Below are 25,565 nucleotides of genomic sequence, written 5' to 3'. Positions count from 1 at the left end.
TATGGGGTGTTGCGGGGCCCCTGGGGGCCAATGGCATGGGCACTGCAGGGGCCCCCGTAAGAGGGCCCCAAAAAGAATTTCAGTGTCTGCTTTGCAGACACTGAAATTCGCGACGGGTGCAACTGCACCCGTCGCACCTTCCCACTCCGCCGGCTCAATTCTGAGCCGGCGTCCTCGTGGGAAGGTAGTTTTACACTGGGCTGGCGGGCGGCCTTTTGGCGGTCGCCCGCCAGCCCAGTGTAAAACACAGAATAGCCGCAGCGGTCTTCCGACCGCGGTGCGGTATTCTGGAGGGGGGAAGTCTGGCGGGCGGCCTCCGCCGCCCGCCAGACTTAGAATCACCCCCCAAGTGTGTCCGAATGAGACAGCGTGAGACTGAGTGGCCGGAGTAAGATTGAGTGAATCGGAATGAGTGAGAATCAGTGAGACTGACTGAGTCAAACTGAGTCAGATGGAGACTGAGTGAGGCTAGGTGAGTCTGAATGAGACTGAGTGAAAATGAGTGTAACTGAGTGAGAATGAGTGTTAACAAGTAAGAATAAGTGGAACAGAATGAGAATGAGTGAGCGTTGTGAGTCGGTGTGATTGATTGAGAATAGGCTGTACTGACTGAGATTGAATTAGATTGAGAGAGATTGACTTAGTAAGACTATGGGAGTCAGTGTGACTGAGTGAGCTGGAGTGACTCAGAATGGGACTTAGTAAGACTGAGTGAGTCAGAATGAGTGGGAATGAGATGGACTGATTGAGAATGAGTGAGACTGTGAGTCAGAGTGAGAATGTGTGAATCAGAATGAGTAAAACTGAGTGGGACTGAGTAAGACTGAGTGAGTCAGAGTGAGACTGAGTGAGTCACAATGAGTGAGTCAAAGTGAAACTGAGTCAGAGTGAGATTGAGTGATAATGAATGAAACTGAGTGAGAATGAGTGCGACTGAGTGGGTCAGAGTGAGAATGAGTGAGACTGTGAGTCAAGGAGACTGAGTGAAACTGAGTGAGTCAAAGTGAGTGAAAGTGCAAGTGTGAATGAGAATAAGGGAATGTGAATGAATAATGCTGAGGAAGAATGCATGAGAGAATAAGACTGAGTGCAAGTGAGTGTGAGGAAACCCCCTGAACCTTCTGAGAAGACGTCAGGCTCACTCATGGGAACTCAAGCCAAGGTTTAAGTTTCTTCACTTTCAAGGAGCACCAGCTGCCAATGGTGCAGAGTCCGTGCAATGTCAAGTGAAGTATAAAATACTGGCTCAAGTGTGTTATGTTGTGTTATGTTACGTTATGTAGATTTTGAAAGCACACTCTACCACTGGAGGGTGTCCTACTGCAGGTATAAAACAAGTTGTTAGAAATTGGGTCTCTAGTTGGGAGAGTTATGCACCCTGGCCAAGTCAGGACTACAATCCTAGTCAGGGTAAGACACAATACACTCCCTAAATTCACCAGTGTTCACTCTCTGGTAACTTGGTAACTTAAGAGGCAATGTGTAAAGTATTTGTGCAACACTTAATACAGTAAAACAGTGAAAACACCTCACCAAAAGTAATCTACACCAGGTTAGAAAAACAGAGCTTATTTTAAGTGTGCAAGAGGAGTTTGAATTGTGCTCATTTGTGAATGTAGAGCTAGAGTAGCTCTTTTTGGTGAGGAGAGATGTGTGTTGGAATGGGAAGTTGAGAGTAATTCCTGCTGCTGAGTTCTGAATGGTCAGCAGCCTGCTGGTGAGTTGTTTGTTGGTTCGAGAGTAGAGGATGTCTCCATAGTCTAGTATGCTGTTGATCACAGCATGTGTGATGGTTTTCTGGGTGTTGGTTGGGAGTCACTTAAAAATCTTCCTTAGCATTTTCAGTCGATGACGATCCCAAGGCTCTTGGCGTGGGTAATGGGGGGGGAGGGGGGGTGGTAATCGGTCCTAGGTCATCAGCCTCCAGGTGGAGTCTCATGGTGAAGAACTCTACCCAAGGACCATAACTTTGGTCTTATCAGTGTTAAGCATCAGACTGTTGGACTTCATCCAATCAGTGATTTTGGTCATGCGTGTTGTGAACTTGTTCCATGTGCTGGATGTCTTGTCTATGGGAGAGAGGATAAGTTGCTTGTCATCAGAATAGTAGAGGACACTGATGTAGTGAGACCCGAAGACCATGATGCTGGTTAGGGGGATCATGTAAACATTGAAGAGGGTCCAGCTCAGGAAGGATTTTTAATGGACTTAGGGCCTCTAAGGTCAAGAGTGCCAGGATGACTGACGGGGTCCTGGCAGTCAGAAAGGGGTAGATCCAGCTTTATCCCAATGTTGTGCAGGCATTGGATGAGAATGAGATGGGAGACTATACCAAACACTGCAGAGAGGTCCAGGAGGATAAGGCCTGCTATATCTTCTCTGTCCAGTATGCAGTGGATGTCGCCTGTGGCAGCAAAGAGAGCAGTTTCGGTAACGTGGTTGGGTCTAAATCCAGGATGTCTTTAGGGCCTGATTTAGATATTGGCAGACAGGTTACTCCATCACAGTGGTGATGGATATCTGGTCCACCGAAATCTGAATCCCAAAATGTCCTATGGGATTTAGATTTCGGCGGATGGAATCTCCATCACTGTTGTGACGGAGTAACATGACCGCCAATATCTAAATCAAACCCTTAGTCTTAAATCTCCCTATTTGTCTTGCAGTATTACCTTATTGTGCTGTCTTGTTGCTGAGCCAGTTAGTACCCCCACATGCCTCATGCAGGCCTAATAGTGCCCAAGTGGCTAGTATGTCCCCAGCAATAGGTCTTTTTCTCTCCTTTCCCAGTTGACAGGAGCTTATATATGGTTGTTTCCATAATACCTCTGTAGAGCTGGCGAGGGTCAACTTTCACCCAGAGCCCCAGGTAGCGCAAGGAGCAACATTTGACCATTCTTTCCTTTAACTGAAAGCATCAGAAGCACCAGTGAATGTTACATTCAAAGCATTCTTAGTGCAGAACTGGAGCTCGAACAAGTCCATTCTGCAGGAAAGGTTTTCCCTCCTAACACTGAGCAGTTTAGAAGTGGAACATTTCCTATCATGAGCAGTACGGAGCAGAAGGTAGGGGCAATTTGAACGCACAAAAATAAGTCCATTATTCTGCAGATTCGATGCAAACAAAGCAAGAACTTTTGCTAAAACAAACATACCAATTTTTATGCACACCCACATTAAGTGAGTGTACCCAAGTGCATAAATACAGGTTAAAACAAATATGCAGACCTTGTTAACATATGTCAAGGTCTATAAAACTCATAGGGGCTTGATGCATATCAGACCCACTTTTCAGGGTTAGTTTGTCATATGACAAGTATACATCCCAATTGTATCTAAAGCAAATTACCGAAATATATATCTGACAGATTCATGCACTATGTAAATAGTGTGTATTATGAAAGTGAGCCTTTCTATAGAAGAAAGCATGCAGATGGCAAAAACGCTTACAGCGAAATGATGGTAAGATTTTTTAAATATTATTTTGATTGATTTTACAACAGCCAACATAGACAGCCATAGGTATTCCACTACGTGTCAGGAAACAATTATACCACAGAGTCAATGCCATTTTACATATTTTTCATCGGACCTCCTTCCATTTTTTGGGGGGCAACCACCCCCTTGTAAACTTGTTCCTCCGCCAACATGCAACAGCCCATGTCTTACATCCATGTTTTAATGTCTGGTGGCTCAGGCACTCCTAACTCCTTTCTATTTTTTTTTTTTTTTGCTACAATAAGCCCCACCTCTAGGAGGAGCTTGGTGTATTTAGGTGTACTATTGTCGCCCCATATGTTGAGTATCAGTGCTTCGGCCAATCTCGTTATTTTTCTCCCTGTTGCTGCAAGTAGTCTATCGCTCACCTCTGCACAGTAGCACTGGATACCGCCACTGTACCAGATTGTGTGCATGAAATCCCCCACTTATCACACCCGCAACATCTGTCAGTGCAGGTCCACCCCATCTTGTGTACCATGGCCCTAGAAGAATAGGATCTATGCAGCAGCCTCAGCTGTATCAGGTGAAACCCTGCTTGTATTGCCATCGCTCGTGGGGCCTGTAAACCTTCTTTCACTCCCTGTCTCTGAGTTGGTCCATTTCATCTGAGGAATCATTCATGATCTTCCTGTATATCAGTGAGATTACCTTTTTTGTTATTGGTTCATTCAGCACCCTATCCTCTAATGATAAGATTAACTGTATTTCTCCATTGTGCTCCCTGAGTGCAATTTATATCAATTTCCCATATGTGTTGAGCAGCTTCTCTTGAAAAATATGATGATGGACTCCATAAGCACCATGACTGGCAGTGTAACCAAGTCTCGTCAGGGCCTGGCAGAATGGTTTGGGTTTTTGAGATAAATGTGTACATCTGAATTCTCACTGAAGGTGTTAATATGCTGCATACTAGCTAAACAATGATTGCATGATCACACATTTCAGAGATGACCTACACTACATGATGTGACTTGAATGGTTCCATATTTAGGATCCATCCTGTTTACAGATGGACCTCAAACCACTTTGACAAATGGATAGTGACATTCATTTCTAAGCAAATTCAAAATACATGTTCCATTCAAAGTATAGGAAAAGGTATGGAATGTAACATTGTTGAGCATTGCTCCAGACTCTGATGCATGTTCTATTTCTTCCAAGTGTAAGAAATAGTGAGAAACGTGGAATGTAATACTATAGAGTAATGCACTTGATTGCTGTTCTCCTTCATGTCCAATTAGGAAATTAAGAATAACTTTGGTATTTAGCTAGAGGTGTCCTGGTGTCCCTGAGTGAGGGAAGGACAAAACAAGTTGTTCCCTCTTACGGTCATTGTTAGAAATTGGGTTTCTGGTTGGCAGAGGCATACAATCTGTCCAAGCAGGAACCACAATCTAGTCAGGCTAAGTTAGACACACCTTAAATTAACCAGTGCTCATCCCTGGTAGCTTGACACAGAGCAGTCAGGCTTAACCTAAGAGGCAATGTGCTAGGTATTTGTGCAGCACTTCAAACAGTAAAACAGTGAAAGCACCACACCTGGTTATAACAATAGAGACTAACTTAATGAACAAAACAAGACCAAGCCGACAAAAATCCAATAAGTAGAAGTCAAGATATGAATTTTTAAAGAATAAACTTAGTTGTAGTGCTTAGAAGCACGAAGCACTATCTGGTCGTGCCAAATCGGGTCAAAATCTGAAAAGTCAGGCCGTCGGATACAGGGACCAGTCTTGGCAAGCCAAAACAGTATATCGGTTCTGAGAAGCGTTGATGTCAAGAGCAAGAGGCGAGAAGCAAAGGAGGTGATGCACTGTCGTCGATCCCAAAGAGGTAGGCGATGCGTCGGCTGTGAGCCGTGCAGAGTCGGAGATGCATTGGGAATGGAGGTGATGCATCGCAGATTCTACAATGCGGTATTCCTGATCCTCACAGCAGCAGAAGTGTGCCAGCATCGACAGCGATGCAGTGTCCTTGATCCTCGCAGCAGCAGCAATATATCAGCGTCAATGGTGATGCACCAGTTCCAAGCGCCGCAATGGCGTCGATGCTTGGATTCTGGGCAGGAGCAGCACTTTATACCCGCTTCCATGGGCCTAGGACTGGAGTGGCACCACTTGGCAGGGCAAAACTTGCAGCAAGCATAGTCCAAGTGCTGGAGATGATGATTTGAAAGTCTTTTGTGTCCTTGAGACTTCAGAAGAACATGAGGCAAGCCAACAAGTCCTTGTAGTCACTCTGGTTCTGGGTTCAAGAGTTGTGGGTCCAATCCTTCTCACCCAGGCAAGAAGGGCAGCAGGTCAGGACAGCAAGAAAGCAGTTCTTCTGGAGCAGTAGTCCAGCAGAGTAACAGTCCTTGTAGCAGCACATCAGTTCTTCTTCCTGGCAGAGTATCAACAGATAAAGAAGTGTACTGAGTTGGTAGGGTCAGAAGTCCACTCTTTATACCAGTGGAGCTTTTGAAGGGGGAGACTTCAAAGAAGGGCTTTGAAGTGCGTAGAGGTTCTCCCTTGCTGCCCTGGCTCCAGACTACAGGGGTTATGCAACCCTTTTTCTTGGAACAGGACACTGCTTATTTAGGTGTAAGTGTCAGTCCCTCCCTCCCATCCTGCCCAGGATGGCCCATCAGATGTTGAAAGCCTATCAGTGACACCTAAGCTTCCTATGTGTGTGGCTATCTATTGGGACTACTCAAGTCCAGCTGCCCCCCTCCTCAGATGTGTATTGGAGACAGGCAGCAGCCACACAAGGCCAAAAGCAGGAAAATGCCAACTTTTTAAAAGTTGTAAAAATAAATCTAACTTTACTATTCAAGATGATTTGTCATTACATTTCCATAGGTACTAAAAATTACAGGTGTATTCCTTTTTCAATCAGGAATTACAACTTATTAAATGTAATAAGGAATCCCCAATGTTATCCTATGAGAAGGGTAGGTCTCACATTAGTGAAAAAATAAATCTGAGAATTTAGCTCTACCAGCACATGTAAAACTTAACATTATATGTATAGCCTGTCTCTACATAGCACCATGCCCGATGGGCTACCTGGAGCCTACCTTAGGGTGCATTGTATGTAATCACCCTAGGGACATTTAAGGCTTGGCAGGGGGTTTTAAATGCCAAGTCCACTTGGCAGTATAACACTGCATTCAGGCTGCAATGGCAGGCCTGGGACATATTTTAAAGTGCTACTTAAAGGGATGGCACAATCAATGATGCAGGCCCACTAGTAGCATTTCATTCACATGCCAAGGACACATAAGACTATGGACTTATAAGTAAATTAAATATGCCAATTCAGCATGTACCAATCAAACCATGTTTTATGGAGATAGCACATGTACATCAGCACTGGTCAGCAGTGGTAAAGTGCTCAGAGTCCTAAGACCAACAAAAAGAAATCAGCAAAAATGTGAGGAGAACAGGCAAAAAGTTTGGGGGAAGGCCACACTAAGGCTGTTAGGTCTAACAGTCATTATTAACCACATCATGTCTTGGGTAAAAACATGCAAGGTACAAAATATCTGACCCTTAACTATGTGAAGTCTGTGTACTCTACACACCTTGTGAAGAAATAGTAGTATTCCATGCTTCAAAACAAATTCATCATAGGCACTGATGAACGATTTGAGTATAGTATTTTATGTCTTATTAGGACAAGTTTCAGATTTTCGGATTTTAGTTTGTACAGCACGAGTGTTGGCTGAACTGGGTTGTTGCTTTGAAGTATTGGAATTTAGCTATGAATGCTAATGAACTATCATGGCTCAGAGTTGAACAGCGTTGCCATCCATACTAAGGAAACACCACCTAATTGGTATCTGGCAGATGTAAGAACCAGTCAGACAATCTATGGGAATAGTACATGCCTCTAATTATTTGTGTCCAGATATGGAACACCATCATGTAGAGACGTGTAGGTTTACAGGGTTGTAGAGAGTGACTTTTTCATTGGACACATTTGTAATTTTATGTTTTGTGTTCAAACAAGTAAAATCCCCGGTTGCATTGTTCTAGTAATTGTTGTTCTGTGCCCTGCAGAGTTTTAAGTTTCTAATATGCAAAACCTTCTTGAATAAGCCTTGGAATCTTCTGGCTGAATTTGGCAGGGCTTTGGCTCCACCCCTTTGCTTGTCATCTTTATTACCATTTGTGTGGGCAGACCTTGTGCTAGTCCATCAATAAAGTATCTTCATTGCTTATAAAATGCAAACGCCAGGTTAGATACTTTAGGTTGTGGTGTTACATGGTTTAACCCTGTGACAAACACAGTAGGGAGTTTCATTGTGAACTTCCAGAAATAGAGCAGTACGTAGTTGTACATTGTGACCTTTTTGACAACTATAGTAAGAAGTGGTTTTACATGTTAATTCTCTGACAAATGCAATAAGAGTAATTTTACAATGCAGCTTCTCTGACAAAAACAATAGGATGGGTTTTTACATGGTGACTACTGAGAAACCTTGTTACAAAGATCTCTAATTCAGGGAGCCTGGAGATGCCTGTTTTTCTAAGTGTGCATGTGCAAATGTATGTCTCATACTTATTTTCTAACAGTAAAGGTATTGGTTGACCATAATGTATTAAGTGTAACTGTGTGTGTTCTGAGTTTAGAACTCACACCATCTCCAGAGTAAGCCTTGGGCTGCTCTGCCTCAGTGCCCTAAGGGGCATACGGTAAAGGAGTGTACTTGGTTCTCAGTTTTGGTCGAATAGTAAGGAGAGGGTCACAAAATATAAAAGACTTCAGTTATCACAATTAGTACCCAGTAGCCCGGTGGTGCTGAAACACATCAGCAGTGGGTTCATGCTGCGTGAGCTAGCAGCAGCGGCTGCTACGACAAAGCATGACTTGATGTGGCATCCTGCGGCGTCCAAGTGCAAAGATGTGATGAAATATAGAGGGTGCTGGTGGGAGGTGCATGTTATAGTAAATAAACAAATGTCTGATCCCCTGTTGTATGCTCCCTGTCCGGAAGGGATCATGTATATATTATTTTGACCACTGCCGGGCTTTGTCCATAGCCTCCACCCCACCATACCGTGAGGCGATGCTGGGTTTGTCCACCTCGCTGTATGCTGGTTTTCCTGGGGCATAAGTATGGCTCTCTTCGATGCATGCGTGGGTGCCCGCTGTACGACACATGCAGTATAGTGCTCACTTTTGGTTTCAAACCATTTGCTCCCATGAAGCTCATTGCACTGCCCACGCACCCTGTGACTGAGGGGTACTTTGTTGCACATGCGCACTATGGTTGTGCGCATGCAGGGGAGCTTGGATGGTTCTCATTAGGTCCACTAGGGCCGACCATAGCCAGGCAGAGGAGCTGCTAGAAACTGCAGTGGAGCTGCTCCTGTGAGGCCAGCGGCAGAGCACCAAAGCGGAAGCTGGGAGTCTGGGGCTGGGGCTGTGTTTCTGGGGACCAAATGAGGCTTCTTGGCAGCAGTGCACATGAAGTGACGTCAGTGACCCACCCTGGGGTGGGTTGGTAGGTGGGGGCAGCCTGCCAGCGGTCACTGGGCGAAGGCTCTTGAAAGTAGATGAATAGCTAGCCTGGGCCATTAGCCCCCCTCCTAATCTTTGGGCAGCCCCGTTGGGGGGATCAGACTCGGAGCTCAGAAGCAGAGGAAGAGGACTTTGACTCCTCATGGTTGCTGCGGTGTTGCTTCAAGAGTCAGACTAGCCCAGTTCCAGCCACGGCCTTGATGAAAGCACCCAGGGTGCTGCTAATGCAAAAGCCCTTAGGGTGGAAAAGTACATCAGCCTGATTACTAAACACACTCCCACTCCTCTCAAAGACTATGTATTTATTTACTTATGTGATTTTATATGGCGCGGGCATTACCCAGGGGTGTCAGGGCGCTTTACTATGGAACAAAGAAGGTTACAAGAGAGATAAAGAGTAACAGGGTAGTAGGAGACAAAACCTAAAGCTACTATGGTTACTCATGACGAGAGGTACTTAGTTACAGCGTACTTAATAATTACAGATGACATATTTAGAGAAGTTACAATAGAGCAAAGAACGTTACAAGAGAGTTTAAAAGTAACAGGGTAGTAGGAGACAAAAAGTATAGATACTACAGTTACCCATGACGAGAGTTTCGTATCTACAACTTACCTAATAATTACAGGTTACATATTTAGAGGTTTCAGGTTACACAGATAAATACTACATATCTGCAGAGTTAAAAACAAGCTAACTTAAATGAGGTTAAATTAAGTTATAGAATTGCATCTTACAAGAGTGTTATGTAACAGTCAGGGTTATGCCGATAAATGTGAGTAGACTAGAGGGGACACACAACTGGAAACCCCCCTCACACACCAGCTGTAAAACTAACCGGTATTGCCTCTGACTCTTCATTGGTTGGTTTGTCAGTGGGGTATAGAGGGAGGGCGAATGGGTGAATCCAAGACTAAGCCAATGGGTACCTGAGTAGTTGCCTGAGCGCGAGGATAAGTGACTGGCTACGTGGATTATGAAAGAGTGGGAGCATGGGCAGATGGACAGCTGGTTGCATGGACAGAGGCGTCCAGGTGTTTTCACTTACAAACCTAAACTATTGGTGTTACCAATGGTTATTTTTGCTGGAGATAAAAACTGAGCCAACGTTCAGTCTGGCATGCAGACCAACTAATTTTATTCAAGCAAAGTGATTTGGACATCAAGTCTGTAGGCCTTGAAGATATGTTTTATAAAGCAAGTGCAACCTTCTTTTCGTGAACTCTTTATACAAATAGAGTCATGCGCTGAAGTTGGTGTGCACTCAGACAGTATTTCTTGTATGTTCTTGTACATCTTCCTCAGGGGTAGCTGTACAATAAATGTGGGGCTCGTAGCGACACCTGTAGTTGCGTGTGAGTGTGTGCACCAGCTCCCCTTGTCGCAGAGCGTTCAGCGTGTTCCTCTTACCGTTCTCAGGGCGCTGCTTTCTGCTAGAAAGCCTTCTGCGGCTCATGTCGATGATGCTGGAAGGGAGGCTGCTTTAAGACACAATCGCACATCTAACCACAAACTTCTGGGGCAAAGAAATAGTCGTATCTGTGTTATTTTGACTTTGTCAGCATTAAATATTTTGTTCTTGATTTAATGTATCATGAGCAGTGCTTGTTGTTAGCAACTACTGGACTTCATCGTGTATTTTGTTCGTTGCCAGTGGTATTTCGATAAATTACTCAGTATTCGATTAATTAAAATACTCTTTACAGCTTTTAATGCGAATAGATTAACATATTGCGTATTCAAATGTGTTTATGTGATATGCTCAATATCGCCAACAAAGTAAAATGCCTCTGTCACAATACAGTGTACCAGGCAGGCACCATTGCCACTTTAACCATGCATGATTGCAGCACAAACCATGTGCTTTTAGAGCTACTAGAAAATGTGTAATGGGAGTACAATGACTACGTTTTTGCACCGTATCATGATTAATGGCCTAGGTCTTTGGGCACCTTTGAAGAATGTTTTTTGGGTTATTGTGTGTGTCTGTAGTAGAAAAAAATCAATACAATTCAAGTTAAGGAAAGTGTGAAGCAGAAGTGCTTTAAATGAGTGGTGCACACCCACAGGTGAAGGCTGGTTCTCTTTCAGCCCCTGAGTACTGACTGTCATGATACTTTTACCCCAGGAACCTACTTTAGGTGTTGCTTGTCCTGTTTATTCCTTAATTTCTGTTTTTTTGGTTTCCAACAGATTCTTCAGTTAGAAGTACACCCACTGTGGATCTAAACACCAACATTTTTGAGTATTCCTTTTTAAGGTAAATAATTCAGAAATGCATGTGGTCGGTAGTTGGTTTCTGCATGTTCTGAGATATTGTTCCAGCCTTCAGGACCTAGGGATTAGAACAACTTCCCTCCTAGGGTTTTTCTCTTTATTAACTTTTAAAAAACATCTCATGTGAAAGGGGCGTAACATTGCACCAATGGCTAGGGCTAGCTAAATGGAGAGCTCCTTGTATGAACACCAAACTGTGTAAAATTAGGGCAGCTGTACAACGTCATTTTGCTACTGCAAACCCTGTGACATAGCTGTCAAGGCTTCAGATGGCCAAGTATGACATTTTCATAATTTCAGTGTAATTATGAGTGACATTTCAACGACAATGATTGACACTTTCTTGCAAGCATGACGACGAGGGAACTATAAAAATATCGCAATATATTAAGAATCCTATACCTCCATTTGTACTCTGGAACAAGGTTTTACGCACTTCAGGATCTGCGTGACAATTTCAGGCATTGCGGTAATGCAGGAAAATTACCGAAAATGTGTTATTCTAAAGCGAGATGCGTGACACTTGGCAGGGCTTCTGTGATTTGCAAATTCACAGGGTTTACGGCTCAAAATGTTTTTTCTTTTCTTTTTCTAACCACATTTAGCAGGTCTGAAAAGCCTTCTGACTCATAAAATGGGTTTTGGGATCCATTCTGAATCGCAGTAAGGGGGACACGAAAGGGGCACCCATTTCTAATTGCACGGGACGCAATGTTGTGTATTAATTGGTTGCTTCCACGATTGCAGTTATCAAGACCTTAAAGAAGGCAATAACTGATTTGCAGAAAGGAAAAGTGTCCACTTTGGACGCCTTTCGATTTGTGAATCCTGTCAAGTGACATCCGGGCCAGCAGGCAGTAGTCTAGCCAACTACTACCTGCTCCTTCCGAAGTTCTCTCAAACGGGAAATCTTTTTTCTCTTGAAAAGCAACACTAGTTCCTTTAAGTAAGGAATAGTGTTTCTTTTAAAAAAATGTTTCCTGTTGGGGAATGCACACACAGGGATGGTGTCTGCTGTTCTTTGCAGCCCACAATATCTGACAGTGGTCAAAGTGCACTAAAAAGGTATGGAAACTGTGATGCTGCACACAATGGGGACAGGGTGTGTGAGTGAGGGGGTGTGGTCAAAGGTGTGGCTAAACAAACAAAATATTCTGTAACTCTTTTATGTCTTTTACCTTCAGGTAACTACATATATAATAACACAGCTGAAATGAAAATGAAATGCAAGTCATATTAATCAGTGGAAGGTGCACTATCGGCCAGTATAAAACCTCTATTAGCTAATGCACTGCACCAGAGAGCCACAGAACTGGAGCCTGGTTGGTGCAGTGAAGAATAGTGACTTGTGTATGTTTAGGCCTGTGCGGTCCCAGTCTGATCTGTGACAGAAAGCACTGTGAACGTGTAGTTCATTATTTTAAACTTGCATTGCTCACAATATAAGATGCTGCTACAAAATGCGGAAAAGGGTTTAAGATAAAATTGTGCTTTCAAAATATAGGTTTTAGTAATACCCAGATGGTACACAGGGCAAAGTTATTTTATAACTGTCGCAATAACACACTTCTCACCTTAGCTGGTATCTCCCTTACAATACCTCTCAAAAAACCTAAACGTGTGTCAGATACTTCAGGTGATTGCATGAATTAAAGCCAATATTTGCTTCCAAGCACCTTTTACATTTCCAGATTGACCATTTGCGCACATTTATATTTCTTTCAGGTAAGCATGCACCTTGGCAAGAAGGCTTGTTTAGCTGTCTGCCCCTCCCTCGGTTTCACAGCATAGGAGACTCCCTGCCTTACACGTCAGCTTTTAAACTTGCAGAATTAACCTTCATGGAACGGTCATCTTCTTACACAAATTAGGGGAACAGTTTTTCTAATATTAAAAAAAATATGGGCATCTTGTGCCCCTCAGATTCCCCCTACTTCAACCACTGGTGTTTGTGGACAATCACATGGGGCCAAAAATAGCAGCCTGCCAAACTAATATCCAATAGGAAGGTCATTGGGGAGATTGGAATGTGACCTATTAGTACATATGTTGCATTGCAAAACCAGAGATAGGTCTCAAAAAGTCTGTGCATAGTTTGCGACCTGTCTCTTGGAAATTAGGGACCATTATCCTTGATGTTAGAGGGAGCCTGTGCTGGGGGCGCTTAACTAGAGTCAACATTCAGCTTGCTTAGTCCTGCAGGGGTCCAGTTTGCCGCATTTGTACTTTTCTCGAGCCTGCCAGTTAAAGGTAGATTGCACCCATGAAAGGAAAGGACAATTATCATCATAAATTACTGACGATAACTGAACCATAAGTACTTTCTTTATTATTGAACGTTCATTAGATTATATAATTTATATCGCAAGCAACATGAATAAAATAGACCCAGATGCTGGGATGTTTTGCCTGAGTTGATTAGCTCACAACTATAATTATGACTTTGCTTTTGCGTCGTGGGCACTTACCTAAAACTTCCTATTTAAACAGTGGATAATTAATTAAACCTTTCATCAAATGGGCTGTAACTTTTCTCAAACTCAAGCAACAGACAGGCCGACCCTTTGCCTCCGAGGAACCCCAGTCGAATGCAGTCGCCGGGGCGGAGGTGGTGGTGGGGGCGTGACTGGCCTGCATAGGTATAATGTAATCTGGTGTTCATGTAAAAAGTTCCAATTCCTAGAGCCCAAGTGCGCGCTTTTTAAACTGTACAAAAACTGTAAAAAAACAAGAGTGCCATCTAGTGGGCATGTGACGGAAACACGTGTTTGTAGAACTAGCGCATGTGAATGTCAGCAATTCATGAGCTTTTTATTTTCGGTTGACCGTATCCTATCCTTATACTCCTAGTTAGTGCTTTAATCAGAAATATAGAAGTGCTCCTGACTGCTCTTTTGAGGCACTGCTCCCAGTGCTTAACTTATAATATAAATTAATAAAAATAAACCAATAAGTGCAGCTCTCGACATTTTTTCTTGGCAGCACGCAGTCCACTACCCATGCCGAATTACACAGTTTTCAGGTCGAGCATCCGAGACCGCTTGTATGTACCTTAGTATATACTTCTTTGTGGGCTTCAAGTCCGCCCCTGCTTCTCATTAGTTTATGCCAGTGTCCTTAAAAATCCTTTCTTCTAAGTGGGTAATCTTTCCTATTTGTCCAACCTTTTCCTCTTTTGTCTACTCCCATGGAGCACGCCCCCAGTACTTGTACCCTGACATTTGTCCCATTATAAAAAACTGTGTCAGGGGCTAGTCTTTCCTTGTTGCTCCGTGTGCTTTTTGAGCTGGAGGTTATTGTGTTATCTCCTCCAAACTTGTTGTCGCTCCCCTGAGTGCCTGCAGAGTTACTTAAATATATTTGTAAATCACTTCATTTGCCCCTGCCGTTCCCCCCTAAACACCTACTACACGTCGCGTCTGGCATTTTATTACATCTTAAATCTCCCCGTCCACTCCCCCCACAACCACCTCTCGCCCCTGCTGCTTGCCAAGCTAAACCCCCCAACCCTGCTTTAACCATTTTCGTAGTAATCACTTGTGTTACCGATCTCCAAAGGCCCTGCAACTCTTTTTATTGTCTAATCCTCGTAGTATTCTTTGTGGCCCGCTAGTGCAGCTGAGACTTCAGCTGCGTTGACAAAGAATGTCAGGGAAGCAGCATCTTTGGTGCTTTAGATGGCCGAGGGACATCCGTCATGTACACATCAGGCAGGTTTATGGCATTAAGTTAGATGGGGGGTGAACGCTTGGTTGCACTGCGGGCACGAGAAGGGCTTCTCTCCCGCTGGAAGACACATTGAGGTTAGAGAAATAAACACTCCTAAATAAGACGCCTTTATTTCAATTTCAGTTTTATTTATTGTGTTTCGTTCTTTGCTCCGTCGTCATTGCTTCCTTCGTTCGTGTTGCTTGCCCTCCTCTTGTTTTAAGTTGATGGGATCCCCGGCACTGCCGTTAGCGGAGAGCTGCCTCTCAGTGGTGTCTTGGGGTTGCTCTGCCATATGAGGGAGCGCCGGCTGGGCGAGGGGAGGAGAGGTGAGGCACAAGGACAACTGTCTCGTGCCTTCCACCTATTTAATTAAATAAAAACTAACACCTATTGCTATGGTTTCTGCGGTGCTGCCAATGCCGGGTTACAAGCTGAGTACAAAAATATTGATTAGTAAGAGCGACCCTTGACCCTCGGGTAGGTCGCTTCCCTGCTGCTGCAGCTCCGCCTGCCCAGGCTACTGTCAGGTAGTTGTTGCTTTTATCCTTGCTTTTTTATCCTTGTCGTTCCTCTCTTTGTTATTATTGTTCCTTTCTCCTCTTTCGCGCTTGGTTTCCCGCTGCTACCACCCTTGCGGCCCCGCCCCCCCTGCTCCCATTCGCTCTCCTTCCCTCCCGCCTCCCAGCTGACCCCTCCTCCCCCCTCCCTTCTTATGGCGGCTGCTGCGTGGCAGAGACAGGGACCCTTGACCCTCGGGTAGGTCGCTTCCCTGCTGCTGCAGCTCCGCCTGCCCAGGCCACTGCCAGGTAGTTGTTGCTTTTATCCTTGCTTTTTTATCCTTGTCGTTCCTCTCTTTGTTATTATTGTTCCTTTCTCCTCTTTCGCGCTTGGTTTCCCGCCGCTACCACCCTTGCGGCCCCGCCCCCCCTGCTCCCATTCACTCTCCTTCCCTCCTGCCTCCCAGCTGACCCCTCCTCCCCCCTCCCTTCTTATGGCGGCCACTGTGCGGCAGAGACAGCGACCCTTGACCCTCAGGTAGGTCGCTTCCCTGCTGCTGCAGCTCCGCCTGCCCAGACCACTGCCAGGTAGTTGTTGCTTTTATCCCTGCTTTTTTATCCTTGTCGTTCCTCTCTTTGTTATTATTGTTCCTTTCTCCTCTTTCGCGCTTAGTTTCCTGCCGCTACCACCCTTGCGGCCCCGCCCCCCCTGCTCCCATTCGCTCTCCTTCCCTCCCGCCTCCTGCCTCCCAGCTGACCCTTCCTCCTCCCTCCCCTCCACCCCCCTCCCCCCTCCCTTCTTATGGCGGCCGCGTGCAGCGGGCGCGCCAAAGGCGTGCCAAAGGCAAGCCCCTCTGCGCCCGTCCGCTCTTGGACCGCACCCAGCGCCAGAACCCCTGGCCCCCACCGCACTCAAAGCACCCGACTAAGATACAACAACGCCTCCCTCTACGCCCTCAACACCGGACGAACAGCCACCTCCTACCAAACCTGCCCTAAACGAACCCATGGACCCTTCACCTGCCAAGCCTGCAAATACACATTCCGCCAAACCTGCAGACCACCCACCGGCCCTCGCAACAACAACCACCTCAAGTGCATCCTCCTCAACACGTGCTCCGTCCACAAGCACGCCATCGAACTATGGGACCTCCTGGACACAACAGCACCGGACGTCGCCTTCATCACAGAAACCTGGATGAACGGCTCCTCGGCTCCAGACATCGCCATAGCCATTCCCGATGGCTACAAAATCGCCCGGAAGGACCGCGTCAACCAAACCGGAGGAGGAATCGCCATCATCTACAGGAACACCATCAACATCACGACCACCACCGAAGACACCCCCCTCGCCGCCGAACACGTACACTTCCAGATCCACACCGACCCCAGAACAACCCTCAGAGGAACACTTGTCTACAGACCCCCGGGCCCACGCGCCCAATTCAGCGAAACCGTCACAGACTTCATCAGCCCGCACGCCCTAGCCTCACCAGAATACATCCTCCTCGGGGACCTGAACTTCCACCTGGAGAAAAACAACGACAACAACACCACCACCCTGCTCGACAACCTCGCTAACCTCGGACTCAAGCAACTGGTAAACACCCCCACCCACACCGCTGGCCACACTCTCGACCCCATCTTCTCCGCCAGCAACCACATCTCCTTCAGCCACTCCTCCGAACTACACTGGACCGACCACAGATGCGTCCACTTCACCTTGAAACGGGAGACTCACCACCAGCGCACACAACAAACCTCCGCAGACGTTGGAACAAAATCTCCACAGAGCAGCTCCTCTCAACACTGAGCCAAAACCCACCAGCCAACATCACTGACGCCAACACCACTGCCCACAGCCTCACACAGTGGATCACCAACTGTGCCGAAAACCTCGCCCCACTCAAAAAAAAAACAAGCGGGACCAGCATCAGGAAACCCCCATGGTTCACAGACGCCCTCAAAGAATCTAAGAAATACTGCCGAACCCTCGAAAAAACCTGGCGCAGGGAACGAACCACAGAAAACATGACAGCCCTCAAATTCGCCACCCGTGAACACCACCAGCTGATCCGCTCCACCAAAAGGACTTCATTCGAAGAGCGGCTCGACAACAACACCCACAACAGCAAGGAACTCTTCAACATCGTCAAAGAGCTCTCCAACACCAGCGCCAGCTCCAACGACATCACACCCTCACAAGAACTCTGCAACTACCTCGCCACGTTCTTCCACCGAAAGATCGCAGATCTACACGACAGCTTCGGACCCCAGTCCCCGCCCCCTACCACCGAACCAGCAGCCCCCACCACTACACTCAGCTCCTGGACCCCTATCAGCTCAGAAGAGACCAGAAGCATCATGAACACCATCCACTCCGGCTCCCCCTCGGACCCTTGCCCCCATCACATCTTCAACAAAGCCGACTCCGTCATCGCCCCCTATCTCCGGAACATCATCAACAGCTCGCTCACATCAGCCACCTTCCCCGAGAGCTGGAAACACGTGGAAATCAACGCCCTCCTGAAAAAACCCACGGCTGACCCCAACGACCTGAAGAACTTCCGCCCCATCTCTCTTCTCCCCTTCCCAGCCAAGGTCATCGAGAAGACCGTCAATAAGCAGCTGACCGCTTTTCTCGAGGCTAACAACTCGCTCGACCCTTCCCAATCTGGATTTCGAGCCAACCACAGCACAGAAACCGCCCTCATCGCAGTCACCGACGACATCAGGACCCTGATGGACAACGGAGAAACAACCGCCCTCATCCTCCTGGACCTCTCGGCTGCCTTCGACACCGTGTGCCACCACACCCCAATAACCCGCCTCCGCACCACTGGTATCCTAGGACAGGCCCTAGAATGGATCATTTCGTTCCTCTCCGACAGAACCCAGAGTCCACCTCCCTCCCTTCTGCTCAGAACCCACCGAGATCATCTGCGGCGTACCCCTAGGATCATCGCTCAGCCTAACCCTCTTCAATATCTACATGAGCCCCCTCACCGCCATCACACACAAACATAACATCAACATCATCTCCTACACCGACGACACCCAGCTGATACTCTCCCTCACCAAAGACCCAACCACAGCCAAAACCAACCTACAGGAAGGAATGAAAGACGTCGCGGAATGGATGAAGCTCAGCCGCCTAAAACTGAATTTAGACAAGACAGAGGTCCTCATCCTCAGACATTCCCCATCCGCCTGGGACGACTCCTGGTGGCCCACGGCGCTGGGCACCGCAACAACCCCCTCGGACCACGCACGCAACCTCGGATTCATCCTGGACCCCCTCCTCACAATGTCCAAGCAAGTCAACGCTGTCTCTTCATCATGCTTCAACACCCTACGCATGCTCCGAAAAATCTTCTGATGGATCCCCGCCGAAACCAGAAAGACAGTTACCCATGCCCTCGTCACAATTCGTCTGGACTACGGAAACACCCTATACGCAGGTACCACCGCAAAGCTTCAAAAACGTCTACAACGCATACAGAACGCCTCCGCACGCCTCATCCTCGACATCCCTCGCCACAGCCACATATCCACCCACCTGAAACACCTGCACTGGCTCCCTGTCAACAGGAGGATCACCTTCAGGCTCCTCACCCACGCACACAAAGCACTCCACAACATGGGCCCTGAATACCTCTACAGCCGCCTCTCGTTCTACACGCCCAGCCGTCAGCTCCGCTCAGACAGCCTCGCCCTCGCCACCGTCCCACGAATCCCCAGAACCACCGCAGGAGGAAGATCATTCACCTACCTGGCAGCTAAAGCATGGAACTCCCTCCCCGCACACCTGAGAACTACCCAGGACCATCTCGCCTTCAGGAAACGCCTCAAAACATGGCTTTTCGAGCAGCAGTAACCCTCCCCCCCCTCCAGCGCCTTCAGACCCTCGCGGGTGAGTAGCACGCTCTATAAATGTTCTGATTGATTGATTACAGTCACAAATGAGAGTTACCTCAATTGCGAATTGGTGCATGGGACTTCCGAGCCTTGGGCTGGCTTTTGAGACACCTGGCATTCACCCTGCTCAGCTTCGTCCTCGGTGAGGATTGTATATTGACAGCCTCTCCAGAGACCGTGCGCACTCCCGTTCTCAAGGTAGAAGCCATAGCTGTTTCCTGGGAGCCCTGTTCACTCTTACATTGGCCAGACCCGTGCCGTCTCTTTAACAGCCGCGCGCACTGGCACTCACAAGGTCGAGTCCAGCTAGTTTGAACCGAGGTGCACATTCCAGGTGCGCAAGTGCTTTGGCAGGAAATGCGTGCTCTCACCTCCCATCCCTCCGTCTTCAGTTCAATGGTTTCCAATAGGTCCTGTTGTTAATATGTTTTTCAATCTACGGAAGCAATACAAGGTGACCACAGAGAAGTTGTTTAAAAATGTTTTCATTACTGTATGTATAGGGAGCAGGAGGGTGCCTAGACACTCCAGCTAAGGAGCGCCCCTGGTGTCTGTGATGCATTTTGGACCAAATTCCAGTTCATCCTGAAGGCGTGCCCCTATCTTGACCATTCTCGCACCTCATCATTTACTGATGTAATGCTGTGTGCCGAGCTTTAAAAATACGTACACTTTGTTTTAGGAAACTGACAGATCTTTATTTTAAATTTTTTAACATTTGGTGATTGCTTATAATCTATATTTCTGTAGGTTGATCCAAAGCTTCCAATTCTGTGTAGCATGCCTAGATGTTTAGTGTGATACACAACACCACATAATTCACCACCACACAATTCAACACTACTTAACACAATTACACTCCACATAATACCACTCATCGCAGCATGATTCAGCTCCACATAATTACACTCTACTCAATATCACATAAATACACCCTACATAAAACCGCTGTCATTTATCAACAGTCCATATATATATATACACTCCAGACCATACCAAATCCTTCCAATCAGCATAATTCTATTCAATGCTACACAATTCCACTCCACACATTTCCATTACACACCACATATTTCAACACCAAACCGCATCATTCAACGCAACAACAAAATTACACAAAACACCACATACATCCAATCCACACCACAGAATTTCACATTATGCCACAAAATTCAACAGCACACCACATATTTAAACTCCACTATATACCACTCCACAGCACAAAATACCATTTCACATTATTACGGTCCATTGACACACAATCCCACTCCACATAATTCCAGTACACTAAATACCACGTAATTACTACCCACATAATTCCACTGCACACCATGCCACATAATTCCACTACACAAATCTACCCCACACCACACAATTCCACAAATAACAATTTAATTCCAACCCACATATTCCACTCCACACCACATACATCCACTCCATAACCCATGGGTAAAAAAACATTGTCTATTTATAACGGCAATAGCTCTAACTCTTGTAAAAGTGAGATGTATTGCCTTTGCCTATGCTTGTTACTTTTGGCACTGCAAACATCTGCGCAACACTAAGCTTTAAGAAGGAATAAAAGGAAGAAAATAATATAAACTTAAAGAACAACAGAAGAATACACGCCTCTTCCAGGAATAAATAATTAACTGATTTGCTCAGAGGATTTCGAACGAAGGCCATGATTCTCTCCTGGCTCCCCAATTCTGAGGTCGGCAGCTTTAACCATTAGGTCACAGCTTCTTTACAAATGACCGAATGCCACTTTGCTGAGCAGATCCCGACTGGTCTGGATTCTGGTACTCTCTGTCCGAGGGCACAGCCTAGTGCTGCAGCTCAGATTATCTGGGTAAGCCTGGTTTTTGCATTAGTGCAGGACAGAGGAGAAGGGTGCTGCCTACCATGTCCAGCCAACACTGGGAAGGGCCGGCAGAGCGTGTACCACGCAGTGCATGTGGTCACTAGCAGAGAAGCATTATTGGGGGAGCTGCCTAGCTGATTCTCTTAGCCAATATGAGACTCCTACAGCTTTACTAAGGAGTCCCATAGCATTGAGTGGGATATCACGGATACCCCACCAAGGGCAGGATAGCTTAGATGAGTGAGTGGCAAGTGGACCGAGTGACTACAAATGTCTGGGCTGGTGTGAGCTTGAAGGACAGGCAGCGCACCCAGGCCCATGATATATTTATGAATGGGGTACCGACCTTAGGTCCAACTATCTCTGCGAAGGATACAGAGAGTCCCAGCCCCCCCAAAAAGGACGGGTGGTTCCCTCTGTCACCCACCAGCACGGGCGGCTCCTTCGCAATGGCAAAGGAGCATCACCCCCCTGGCTAAGTGAAGTGCGAGGAGCTGTAAAAGAAAACAATATTTAATTATCATGTTATTTTACAACTGCTGGCTCAGCCAGCAGCATGTGCAAGGAGGGGTGAGGCTAACCCACGTGATGGAGGAAGGAGGAGGGGGAGAGGGAGGAGGGGGGAGTGCACCTAAGTGCGCATGTATGTTTAGCCGGCCGTCTTAGGCCAGCCAAACACACATGGGGTGCTTAGGTTTTTCCAACCCGGCTGTGTTGAACAGCCGGGCTTGAGAAACTGCACAGACCCCAGGGTTGTGTCTGAGTGGCAGTCCAAGCCGCTCAGACCAATCTTGACGCTGCTTTCATGCTAGGTTTAGCATGAAAATGGCACCAGGATTGCTGGGAAGCCTGTGCTGGTATCCCAGTGAATGCTCAGACACTAGAAGAGAAGAGGAGAGTGAGGCGGTGACGGCATCCGTGAAGGTAAGGTTTTTTAAGAAAAATATTTTGTTTTATTTTTCCTCCTGTCCCTGTCCCCATGACACACCCTCCACCAACCCCCTCTTGAGATTTGCGGTGGCGGCCGCTGCCCACCATCACAAATTATCCAACATTTACTGCCTTTGTATAACATTATAGTCTATGAGTGTTGCTGTCCATCTTTAAAAAGCATTTGAAGTCGCTGGTTCCACAAAAATAAGAGGGAAACGGGAAGGCAGAGTTATTCCTCTTACTTTTCACTGTAAAATGTGCACACTGCGTGCATGATGTGTGAATTCTTTGGCTTTCTACTGGTAGAACTGTTATGTTCCAGGCAACTAGCGATTAGTGTCTAGACTAAGGTCTTTCAAGAGTCGGATGGATGCCACACGAAGACTTTTCTTAGAAGCCGCATTGTAGCAAAGCAGGTGCTGCAGGTGGTATTGACATGCTCTTTCATATAGAGTTTGACCAATCTTGATCCCAAAATGTTCCACCACTTGTTTTTTTTGTGTGTGGGGGGGAGGGTAGTACTGAGTTCTGTCAGCCACCAGTCGGCCAACAAAAACTCCTGTTCTTTACCAAATAGTATAATCTCTTTTTTTTCGCCGTTTAGGAGGAGACAGTTGTTAGTCATTTTCCTCATGCAGCTTGCAAAGTGAAAGCTCACTTTTCCTGGATCTGACCATAAAGAGATGAGAAGCTGGGTCTGCTTAAGATATGACCTCAAATCCATATGATCTCACTATATGTGCCTGAGGCACTACATAGATGTTAAAAAGCATTGGGTTCAGGCAGGAACCTTGTGGGACTCCTTTATTAATAGGCATTGTTCTTGATTTGAAGATAGTTTGGGTTCGACTGTCACGACAACTGATGAGCCAATGTAGCACATTGCCATATATTCCAACCTCATGTAGCGTGTGGATGAGGATAGAGTGTGAGACTGTATCAAAGGCCGCGGATAGATCCAATAGTACCAAAATGAACAGAGTACCTACATCTAGTGATTTTCTGATGGAGTTTGTGACTGCTACTATTGTGGTCGCTTTGCTGTGTAATGCTCTGAAACCTGACTGAGAGGGGTCTAACATCTTATGTTTTTCTAGTAAAGTTGCCAGCTTTTTTTATTAATGTAGCTTACTAAAATGTTTCCTAGCAAAGGGAGAAAAAAGATCATTCGATAGTTGGAGAGGATCTCTGGATCGACAGAGGGCTTCTTGAGAATCGGAGATACTAGAGTGCACTTCCACTCCATCAGGAGTTTGGTTGAGGGTATGGAGAGGTTATAAAGTGGTGCTACTGATGGTTGGATAGAATTGGCTGCACAGGAGTTCATCCTGGGAGGACAGAGGTCCAACGGGGATCCTGATTTGGCTATGGCCAACATTGCCTGCACCTGCTCAAGATAACATAATTAGAAATTGCGCAGAACTTTGATAGAGTTCAGGGGAAGTGGACCAAGATCAGGTTCCTTCTCAAGTGGTTCCAGGTAGCTTGGGGAATTCCTATAAATGAGGCTAATTTTATCATCAAAAAAACTCTGCCAAAGAATCACATCGTTTTTGAGAGGCAGGGATAGTGCGGGAACAAGCCTGTTGCTTTACAAAGCTATTCAAAGCTTTGTAAAGTTCCTTTGTGGAGTTCCCGGCTTGGTCACTACTACCTGCCATATAGGATTTATGAGCAATTTTGAGCTGACGATGTTAATCTTTCAACAGTGATCCATAGGCCTCTCTATCAATAGGGGATTTTGTTAAGCGCCATCTACGTTCAAGCCTTTTACACTTTTAGAAAGCAGGCCCAGCTCCAGGATTTGGGATCTGGGAGGAATTCGGGAGCTGGGAGGGTCATGAACATGGGGCTGCCGAGCATTTCCCAGGTATCTGGGAGCTGGATCTGGGCATATTGGACAGCCTTGTAGTGGGATGAGCTGCATGCTCCACCTACTGCCAAGGTCAGGTCTAACTTTAACTCTCTATTTCTGGGAGTTTGTACCCATTAGCTTAATTTCATCTGCTCTTTCCGCCTCACCCTCTTTTCTCTTTACGTTGCGCTCTCTCTCGCTCTCTCTACTTCAACTTGTTCTTCTGTCCACCTCACCTCTGCTTTCTCCCCCTTGTCCCCTTCGATCTCCACTTCGCCGTCCTCTGCGTCCACGTCATACTCCTCCCTACCTGCTGTGCCTTGGTCCCTCTCCACCTTATCCTCATCTTTCATCTCATCTTCCTCTTCCCACCTCACCCTCCTCTCGTTCTCTCTCTCCTACCCACCATCTGCTCACAGCACATCAACCTTCTTATTCTCCAACTCGCCCTTCTCTATCTGCCTCGTCTTCCTGTCCCTCTGTCGCCCAGTAGAGTCATTCCAGATCACCCTCTATCTGCCTCACTCTCCTCCTTTTCCCCATCAGTGTCCTCCCTATGCCCCATCCCTCTCTCTGATTCACCTTCCCCTCCCTAAACCTCACCCTCCTGTCTCTTCGTTCACCTTCTTGTCAGCCTCATCTTCCTTACTTGTGTGTTGGGTAAAAATTTCATTTATGTAAAGGAAGCTTGAACTGCTGCCATCTACAGGGATGTGCATGTATTGGTGTGAGGATGTCCATAAGTGGACTTTGAACTCCTGATGCCTTTACCTTTTCTTCACTGGTGCCTCTCAACGTTTTGAACAGCACAAAGGGCACGCACAAGAGCTATCTACAAAGACTTGGGAGACTTGCATTTTTTAAAGAGATAGTAAAGAGCTGTGAAACATTTTAAAGTTGTGGGTAGTATCTTCTGCAGTACATTTACTCCATATAAGTGAGATAAATGTGGAAGACCAATCAAAGTGGGCAACCTGAGAAGAACCGACCAAAAAGCAAATCTTGGCTGTTTCTTCGCTAAGCTGGCCACTCTGCCACGAACTCAGCTTCTGAGGTTAACAACTGGAATTGTAATTTGGTGGGTAGTTTTCCAACTAATATTTCATTATTTATTTATCAGTCCTTTGAGCAGAATGCATTTTAAGGTCAACAAACAGGAAATATACAGCTCATGTGAGTGCATCAAAATTGAACTGTCTCTCCCAAATATTGACTGACATGTTCCCTTCTCTTTCCTTTGCTCAACCTCTCTCCCAGTATTCTCTCCCATGCCCCTTACTCCCTCTTTCTCCACCACTCTCCCTGCTCATGGCTTTCCTGTCTTTCTGTTCTACTAATCATACCCAGTCTCTTTACACGCCTTCTTTCTGATCACTTCATTTGCTCATCACCCTCCTCTCTGGCCACCTTCTGTTCCCATCATCCTCATCCATCGTCAGCCTCATCATCTTCCTTCACTCTTCCCTACTCCTCTCCCTCTACTCGCCTCTCATTGCCCCA

The 25,565-nt window shown here is 46.4% G+C and overlaps 1 protein-coding gene across 1 annotated transcript in view; it reads left to right on the top strand.

The window, feature by feature from the left end:
- TMEM71 (transmembrane protein 71) overlaps positions 1 to 25,565 on the top strand; it is a 160,771-nt gene that overhangs the window by 43,360 nt on the left and 91,846 nt on the right. Inside the window, exon 3 of the mRNA XM_069220774.1 lies at positions 11,204 to 11,270. Within this exon, the coding sequence (XP_069076875.1) occupies positions 11,204 to 11,270 (67 nt within the window). The remainder of the gene's footprint in view (positions 1 to 11,203; positions 11,271 to 25,565) is intronic.

This window comes from Pleurodeles waltl, chromosome 2_2 (assembly GCF_031143425.1).
Source record: "Pleurodeles waltl isolate 20211129_DDA chromosome 2_2, aPleWal1.hap1.20221129, whole genome shotgun sequence".
In the NCBI taxonomy this organism is placed as follows: Eukaryota; Metazoa; Chordata; class Amphibia; order Caudata; family Salamandridae; genus Pleurodeles; species Pleurodeles waltl.
The sequence above is the reverse complement of the archived record's forward strand: the minus strand, read 5'-3'. Positions and strand labels throughout refer to the sequence as shown.